The 9,128-nt window shown below is 37.6% G+C and overlaps 1 protein-coding gene across 1 annotated transcript; it reads left to right on the top strand.

The window, feature by feature from the left end:
• Positions 1 to 1,672: 1,672 nt before the first annotated feature.
• Positions 1,673 to 6,205, top strand: LOC113310928 (actin-related protein 5-like). Its single transcript, XM_026559746.1, has 12 exons — positions 1,673 to 1,773; positions 1,852 to 1,922; positions 2,028 to 2,152; positions 2,724 to 2,768; positions 2,929 to 3,031; positions 3,249 to 3,358; positions 3,762 to 3,871; positions 4,075 to 4,165; positions 4,242 to 4,673; positions 4,771 to 4,898; positions 4,979 to 5,321; positions 5,463 to 6,205. Exons 1-12 carry the CDS (start codon positions 1,673 to 1,675, stop codon positions 5,967 to 5,969), a joined length of 2,166 nt encoding a protein of 721 aa, XP_026415531.1. The 3' UTR covers positions 5,970 to 6,205.
• Positions 6,206 to 9,128: the final 2,923 nt, after the last annotated feature.

The raw sequence follows: 9,128 nt of genomic DNA, 5'->3' as shown, positions 1-9,128 counted from the left end.
CCACCACCACCACCTCCGATTACCACCACCACCACCTCCGATTATCACCACCACCAACCACCGATTACCACCACCACCTCCTCCCACCACCACTGCCACCATCTATTTAAGAAATGTAACAACATCAATGCAATCACAATTAAGTTCGTTTACATAATAATTTTATCGAGTATAAAAGACGCCAGCCGCAACCTGATTCTGCCATGTGACCACTCCGGAGGTATTTTCCAACAAACCGTTCACTTTAATTTGATTTTGATTGCTTCAATCGAGTAGAAATCATCAAAATAGGGTTTTAATTGGAGTTACAGAGCCATGTTCGGTTAGGACGATTTTCCAAAAAACCCTAGTTTACTAACCGAACTTCTTAAAAATGAAGAACACGAAGAACAGTTCGGTTCTATTGGATTTAAAACTAAGTCACCGAACTCTCTGTTCGGTTGTTTCGCAAAAAAATTTTAAACTACAAAGTAACCGAACTCCACCCTTAGAACCGAAAAAAAACAAATCCAGCCTAACCGAACTGTGTTGTTGTGGCCACTATGTTGAGTTCCAAAATAACCGAACTTAGCCAATAGAGTTCGGTTTGTTCGCAAAAACTTTTAAAACTACAAAGTAACCGAACTTATCCAATAGACGCTGGAACTTCACATTTTTTTTGTTTGTTAAGTTCGGTAACTTCACAATTTTATCGCAGAAACCGAACTCAGAGTTCGGTTGGTTAGCTGTTAGGTTGAAGTTTGCGAAAGAACCGAACTTTGTAAACTTATATACTCTTATATTACGTAAAGTTCCGTTAGATCAAAAGTGCATGCAGTTTGCGAATCAACCGAACTTTGTACACCAAAGTTCGGTTAGTTGAGAACCAACCGAACATAACACTGTAACTCCTAGAAATTCAATTATTTGAGAGTTCGGTAACCCGCGTGTTTGGAACAAGTAACCGAACTACACTTTCTGATGAGTTCGGTCACTTGTTCATCTCACGGGGGAACCGAACTACAGATTCAGATGAGTTCGGTTACTTATTCTTCATATAAAGTAACCGAACTGTTCAAAATTCAGTTCAAATCCGGATCATTTTGAAGATTAACAAATATTCTACGAGAGGATGGAGATGAAGAATCAGATGAGTTTTCATCATTTGAATACTCAAACTTAGTGAATTGGAAAAAAAAATTATTTTCCATGTTTTTCTCCTTCATCTTCTCTAACTCTACTCTCTCAATAATTCTACTCAACTAATAATAAACCCATCTTTTAATTTAATCTCACTAATTGTTTTTAACTAAATCATTCACTAATCATAACCTAAAATTAATTAAGAGGGTAGATTAGATATTAAATAAATAACTAGATATGGGGTGACCTAAAATTACTTCTAATGCCTTTACCCAAAATAAAACCATGGTCCCCAAAAAAAAACCATGGTCCCCAAAAAGTCGTTCTAAAATTAATACGCTTCTCAATCACATTTGCCAGCGAAATGGTGCCATTGGCCCAGTGTGTTTCTTACTGGGCTCTAAAAGGGTCCATTAATCAACCCAGAACCAAAAGGTGAGTTACAACAGAACCGGAACAATTGAATCCAGTATACGCAGGAGCTCAAAATTTCTCTTCTTCTTCAACAAAAACAGTGCCAAGAAAAAAAAAACTTCTCTATCGAGAGACGATGCCGTACATAACGAGACCATCGCGGCAATCAGATTACAATCAGTTCCCGTCAACAACTCCGATCGTAATCGACAATGGCTCTTCAACTTTTCGAATCGGGTAAGTCCATTCATCACACCTCCATTTTCAAAACCCCAATTATAAACCCTAACTTTTTTTTTTTTTTTGGTTCTTCAGATGGGCTGGTGAATCGAAACCACGTATCTCGTTTCGTAATTTGGTTCAAAGACCTCGTCATAAATCTACTGGTACAATTTCTTATTGAATTCTAGGGTTTAATTTTGAAATCGATGGGTGAGGAAATTAGGGTGTAATGTTGATTGTTGTTTGTTTGTTTGGTTGGTTGTGTGTAGGTGAGACGGTAACGATTGTGGGTGATGCGGATCCTACATTGATGAAATACTTTGATTGTACGCGTTCGACGTTGCGTTCTGCGTTTGATAGCAACGTTGTTTATCAATTTGAGACTATGGAATATGTAAGTGAACTCTCATTGTAGTTTATTTTGATAAGTAAAGATGATTTGCAAGGGAAAAATTGCGCTATCAAGGGTTTCAAGGCAGAGATGATAAATACGGTGATGTCAAATCGTTTGATGTCTGCTCGTTCTTCTCTCAAACAATAACTAAGAAACATAGTTGTGAGACTTGTTGAGAATTTTTTACAATCTGCTTCATAATTGAAATCTATATGTGTGAAAACTTGATGAGAGGTGTAACATATGTAAACTAGGGATAAGACATTTCGTCTTTGATGAACATTTGGACTGCTGTTGCAGAACCCAACGTTTATCTAGCTATTGTGAATTGACCACTCTAAACCGAAAAGAGTTGCAGTTAGCTTAGCTACCAAGTTTGTGTAATTGCCTGTAACAGCAGGGCAACCTTAACTTTCTATTATATTACCAGAAAAACATTAATTTGGCCTTGATTTGTAGGAATCCAATAGTTCTCACTGATGTAGTGCTGCTTTCAGTTGATATTATCTTGGTTTGTGTCATTTTTAATACAGATGTTTTCTCATGAAGTGTTTCTTTTTCCCTATTGCAGATTCTTGATTACGGGTTTGAACGACTGGGCGTGACTGGGCATAAGGTATGTTTATCTTTCTCATGAGCAATTTCATATGCCCGATCTAATTTAAGAAAATATTCCAATGCTTTTGGAACTCAAGAACTCTTAACGTATGCGATGCTGCTTTGTGATGCTCACAAACTAATACCCTATTTTTCCACTTAACTTTGGGGAAGAACAGGTTGATCATCCTGTACTGATTACAGAATGTGCATTAAATCCTGTTCAGTCCCGCAGTAAAATGGCCGAACTTCTTTTTGAGACATATGGGGTACCATCAGTTGGTAAGACGTGTACTTCGATTTATTACCTTTATATGTTGTTGTACTACTTTGGTTTATTTCTTATCTGTTCCAATTTTTTCAGATATTTTTTATTTTCTTTTCAGATATGTTTCTTTTGAACTATCTATAGTAGTTTGTGGCCAAGGAAATAAAAGCTGGACCATTGTTTTATAATTTTGTTGTTGTTGCTGTTGCTTTATGTTTTCTGGGATCCCAGCTTTTGGAGTCGATGCTGCATTTAGCTACAAATATAATCAACAGCTTGGGATTTGTGATAAAGATGGCCTTGCTATATGTGCAGGATTCACCACAAGTCATGTTATGCCAGTAAGTTTACCATGTATTTCTGAATTAGTAAGACCGAATTAGTAAACCTTGTATCTGCGATTTTTCAGTTGTGTTACTTGCTTTCCTAGGGCGTACATGGGCCGATATACTATCCCATTCTTTTGTTATACTCCACTTTTCACGAACGAAGCATTTGGGCCAACTCTACCCGGTCTAAATTACTATTGCTTTGTCTTTAGTTACGTTCAGATGGGAAAAATCTGATATTATGTGGGTGTAGGCTTCATTGGTGATTTACAGGTCCATCAGTTTGTTTTTATGGATTTGCAATACATTTTAATAAACTGCTCAACATGTATGCTCAATATTTGCTTACAGAATAGCACTGTTGCAATTCATCTAGCTAATCGTACTTACAATATATGAATATCTGTACTTGCAGTTTGTCTCTGGGGAGCCTGTTCTTGAAGCTTGTTGCAGAACAAATATCGGTGGATACCATGTCACCGACTACTTTAAGCAGCTTCTTTCACTGAAGTATCCCCACCACATGTAAGCAAGTACAGTTGGTTGTCATTCCATATTTTGAAGGACATTTTCTATGTGAAAGATATTTTTAATTTGGCTAGATTTCGTACAGCTTCACTTGTTAGTCATATCCACACTTTTCCCACACGTATGAAGTAAACTTGCTTGTTTTCCAACAAGATTTCTTGTTTGATCATGCAATATTGTTATAATGTGCACAAAAATAGGAATATCATCTTGTGGGAGAAGGCTGAAGAACTGAAGAGGGAGCATTGTTATGTATCTCAGGACTATGCTTCAGAAGTTCAACTGTTTCAGGTACCAGGCTTATAAGTTCATGCATTTTATGCTCATTATTGCAGATTAGTTTTTATAGAATATTATCTTGTAACAGACCGGGGACAAGACAGCGGAAGAGAAGAGCGTATGTTGGCAGCTCCCTTGGGTTCCTCCTCCAGTTGAAGCCGCACCCTCGGCTGAAGAGATAGCAAGAAAGGCAGCTATAAGGGAAAAGCAAGGTCAACGTCTACGAGATATGGCTGCAGCCAAAAAGTCTTCTAAAATCAATGAACTCGAAAATGAACTACAGGGGTTGGAATTTCTTCTTCAGCAGCTTTCAGGTGTGGAAGAGGCTGATATACCATCTTTCCTCTCTGCAACTGGCTATGTCTCAAAGCAGGAAATCGAGTCTGCCATTGCAAAGGTAACACAGTCTTTACGGAAGACAAAAGGTGAACAAGTAGAAGTGGAAGAAAAGGCGGAGCCATCAAATGCAGAGAAATATCCGCTAATTGATGTTCCTGACAATATGTTGACTCAGGACCAGGTTGCTTTTTACGTTAGGTTTTATAACTTTATCCCTTGCTTTTTGTGATTCCATGTCGATTTCATATTCAAGTTCTTATATTTTATTTCAAATGTAGCTAAAAGAGAAGCGAAGACAGTTATTTCTGAAGACAACATCTGAGGGCCGGCAGCGAGCCAAACAGAAACGTTCTGAACTAGAGCTACGGCGAGAAAAGATAAATCAACTGGACGAGGAGAAACGCTTGTATGTTTTCACACTTTTTGGGCTCCTCATTTTGCTTTTGTAGGAAATCTCAAATTGGTGCCCCCTTTTATTTTTTGTAGAGAAAACCCAGAGCTATATCTGGAACAGCTGAATGCTAAACATAAAGAGCTCTCTGAAAAAGTTGAGCAGAGAAAGCGCCTGAAAACAAACGGATCACGTCCAAATGGGAATCAAAATCCGGCAGGTGGTGTTGGCCGTGGTGAGAGGCTGAATGCTGCTAAGAAGGAAAGAATGCGCCTCTTGACTACTGCAGCATTTGATCGAGGAAAGGGAGAGGACACTTTTGGAGCCAGGGAAGAAGACTGGCAACTTTACAAACTTATGAGCAAAGACAATGATGATGATGAAGATGAACAGGATGAGGATGAGGCAGAGCTGGCTCGTATCACTGCTCGGCTCCAGGTAACTCTTCGAAGTAACATGGCTAGCTTGCATTGTTCTATACATATCTCTTGTGTTCTCTTTTTCCATTCCTTTGGTGAGTGATGTAGTTTCTGTATCATTGCATGACTTCCATTACCACTTGGATCGTGGCCATAACAGGACATAGATCCATCATTCGTCGCAAAGGTCGACGTTATTCCCGTTCAACCTGTGGCTGAACTTCCCAAACTTCGTCCTACCACAAAGGAAGATTTCCAAATCATTATTGGGGTTGAGAGGATTCGATGCCCTGAAATTCTATTTCAACCGAACATGGTAGGAATTGACCAGTCTGGGCTTGATGAGATGGTTGGAGTCTCAATGCGAAGATTGCCTACAAAAGGCAATGGCGTGGAGGACAGAATCACAAGTTCAATACTTATGACCGGAGGAAGCTGTCTCTTCCCTGGAATGGCTGAACGGTTGGAAGCTGGAATCCGAATGATACGCCCCTTTCAGTCACCTATAAGAATTGTCATGGCATCTGATCCAGTCCTTGACGCATGGAGAGGGGCTTCTGCTTATGCTGCTTCCTCGCAATTCTCAGTACAAACCTTCACCAGGGAGGATTATTATGAGAAGGGTGAAGACTGGCTACGGAAGTATCAACTGAGGTATTCTCTATAAATCATGTATCAGTTAGATTTGAAAACCAACAACCAACAGTTGATAGTTGTAGATATCATTTTTTAACTTAATAGAACTATTTCGTATTATGTATTAAGATGTCAATGACTATGATTTCGCTAGATTAGTCCTACTGATATGATCCTTGGCGAATTAGATTTTTCTGCTGATATTCTCTTACTTTAATGATTGACATTATCTCAAAATGATATGATAAAGCTACTCTGTACGATAAATTGATTGCTTGTCTTGTGATATGCTGTTAACCACATTCATGCTTAAGCACCTTAAAAAGCATTCTGATAGGTGGGCAAACAAAAGTTGGGATGATTGCTGTAATGCTAATTTACGTATTTTTATGTATTTGTTAATACTTATAGAACAGTTCATGTACTTCAATGTTAGCACTACTCGTCTCAATCCGAGTTTGATTTGTGGTAAATCTGTTCTGCTTACCCTTACACAGTTTGTAATAGCCACACTGCCACAGTTCTCTTGACATGCAGCAATTGTGCACCCTTACACAGCTTTAAGGGTTTTTATTCTCTTGAAATTTGTTTGACTAGATGAATCAGAATATGCTCTTGGGCACACATCTGATATTTATTTTGTATGTATCTGCAGCGTTTAAGTTATCTCTTCTGTGTGTGTGCTTGTAAATCGATCCCATTATCTGTATCAAATCTAAAACTTGACTTCCTGTTATTGAGGATGAGAATAGCTTTTACCACTGGCAGTTATTGTTTTCTGGATTGGCTTTGGTTGGTTCATAGTTCTTTGCAGAAATTAGAGAATAAAAGGACAGCAATGATGAAATCTGCAGTATCACGTGTGAACGAAGAGTTCGTTTTCGAGACCTGCATTCAACCACGTCGCCACATCCATGTACTCTTCTTATTCTGATCTTACTCATACTTTGAATTTGTTTTCCATCTATTCTTATCAGTCATATCTACAAACTACCTCATACATGGTTACTCTTGACTATCTTAAACCTCTACACCATTCATGAAATTGATCACAACACTCAAGGTATTTGATTCATGAATATTTTATATCCACCTAAAATGTGCCACGTAATTGTCATGTAGATTCAATTACAGCTGGATATTGATTTTAGGTCGATATTTTTTTTTAGTTGACCTCACCTCACCATCTAACTGCGAAGTAGTGTAGCATCATTAACCTTAGTTTTTGTGGTTCCCATCTTCCATATCCCATCTCTATCTCAAGTTTTCTCCCAAATATGAGAAGAAGTAGAAAACCCCAAATTTAACAGTTGTAAAGTGGGCTCCCCACTCTGCAGAGACAAGACTGGTAAAGTTTTTTTCATACACACGTTTTTCTGCTTTAGATTCTCTTCTTATTTTTCTGTAGGGTATTTGATTTCTTCCATTTAATTGGTTTTGTCTGGCCATTCATAATTGTTACAAGACTTCAGTTTTTTTTTCGTCTTGAAAATTTTAGATATTTTTCTGAGTTCATACTATAGAACAATGTTTGAAAAACCGCACTTGTAACGGTGCAAGGACCACTTGCCATAACCATTATCTACATAAAACGTTTATGTTTTAATGATGTTAAGGCCTTTTTTTTTGAAAAAACTGAGAAATCACCTATTCTGAAGTTACATGACATAGGTCGTGGTTTAGTTCTTGTAACAGGTCATTATATTGAATGCATTTTGGTGGCTTTGAGCCTAAATCCGTTATGACACCCATTTATAGCGATACAGTCATAGATCATTACACTGTTATACCTCTAAATTTGTCCATCTCATTCGAGAAAAGTAAAAGTTTTCGAGACGTGTATCTAGAGGAGTAGATAAGTAAGTGCTGTCAAATGATTATCACTATAAGAAGAAAAGAGCATTTGGATATACACAAAAGTGTAAGTTTTAGAGAATCACGGCATCTCAAGCATGGCGGGCGCAGCGCAGATGTGAACTCATAAACTGTGACAAATCATTGATCTATGACTCTAGGTTCTCATTTCATAATCTTATCCCAACAGTTGGATTATCACTATTGCTTTTTTTTCCATTTTCACTTCACCAGATCATAAAGTTAGGATGAAGAATTAGTTAGTAGTCTCCATCACCACCTTCTTCTAGTTGAAGTACTTTTCTTCTTTATTACTTTGTGTTCTTAGAACATGCGATCACTAACCGTTAGTCTCAACTACACACAACTCGTTAGGTTTATTCTTTTCGAGTTTTTCCACAATAAAACAAGACATATTTAAAGGGCTTTTGTTCAATCCAAAAAGGCAATCCATGATCTTTTCCTTTTTCCCAACAGCATCTCTTGGTACCTTTTCTATTCTACTCCTTTACACGTATGTGTATGAGCGGTCAGAAGTTTACTCTGGTGGGGTAAAGTTCGTATAGTAAAGTTTCTAACTCAGATTACCGGTCTTATCACCACATGACTTTATCATTGTGCTACAATAACACTGCAAAAATATAAATTCTAAAAGTTTAACAGGTTATTTTTCCCAAACTCGACTGACTTTTCTGAATTTAAATCTTTTAAATCTAACTCATTTGACTCAAAAATTACTAACTACTAGAGTTATAAAAGAGTTTTTGAATCTAGTCAGATATGGGTCCAGCAAATCGGATATAAAATGATACATGACTCAAATAGCTCCGAGTCAGATGTATGAACCGAGTTAGACATCAGAAAAATTAAAAAATAAAAGATCTGATACCTGACTCGTGCCGAGTCAAATTCAGATAGCAAGTCAAGACTCAAACAAATAAGATGTACGCCTATTAAAAATCAAAATCAACTACAGGTAAAGAAAACCCAAAATCAACTTGTCGGTATCAAGATACTCCGGTTATCGGTATCAAGATATTCTAGTTATTGAATGAGATTCTATATATGTAGATGTGTGCTAGGAATATAACACAAGTTGTGTGGTCTTTATAGGTTACAAATAGCAACTTTTTGCATCCAAACATCATGAAAAATGCAAGTTGGATTCAGATTCCTCTCAAACTCAATTCCATGCGAGGGGGAATATGTGTCACTCCATAACATGATCAATATATACAACAAAAAGGTAAAAAAAATGGTGGGTTTAGGGTCCCCCATGCTCCACCACCATGAACCACCAGTCCACCACCATGACCAACTGATTCTATTATTGATC

The sequence above is a fragment of the Papaver somniferum genome, chromosome 9, assembly GCF_003573695.1.
Source record: "Papaver somniferum cultivar HN1 chromosome 9, ASM357369v1, whole genome shotgun sequence".
In the NCBI taxonomy this organism is placed as follows: domain Eukaryota; kingdom Viridiplantae; phylum Streptophyta; class Magnoliopsida; order Ranunculales; family Papaveraceae; genus Papaver; species Papaver somniferum.
The sequence above is the reverse complement of the archived record's forward strand: the minus strand, read 5'-3'. Positions and strand labels throughout refer to the sequence as shown.

Bases quoted from the DNA above. Each gene is read 5' to 3' on its own strand.
- LOC113310928 (XM_026559746.1), top strand. From the start codon at position 1,673: ATGCCGTACATAACGAGACCATCGCGGCAATCAGATTACAATCAGTTC. The intron at 3,872-4,074 runs GTAAGCAAGTAC...GCACAAAAATAG, and splicing joins CTGAAGTATCCCCACCACAT to GAATATCATCTTGTGGGAGA. The intron at 4,674-4,770 runs GTTGCTTTTTAC...TTTCAAATGTAG, and splicing joins ATATGTTGACTCAGGACCAG to CTAAAAGAGAAGCGAAGACA.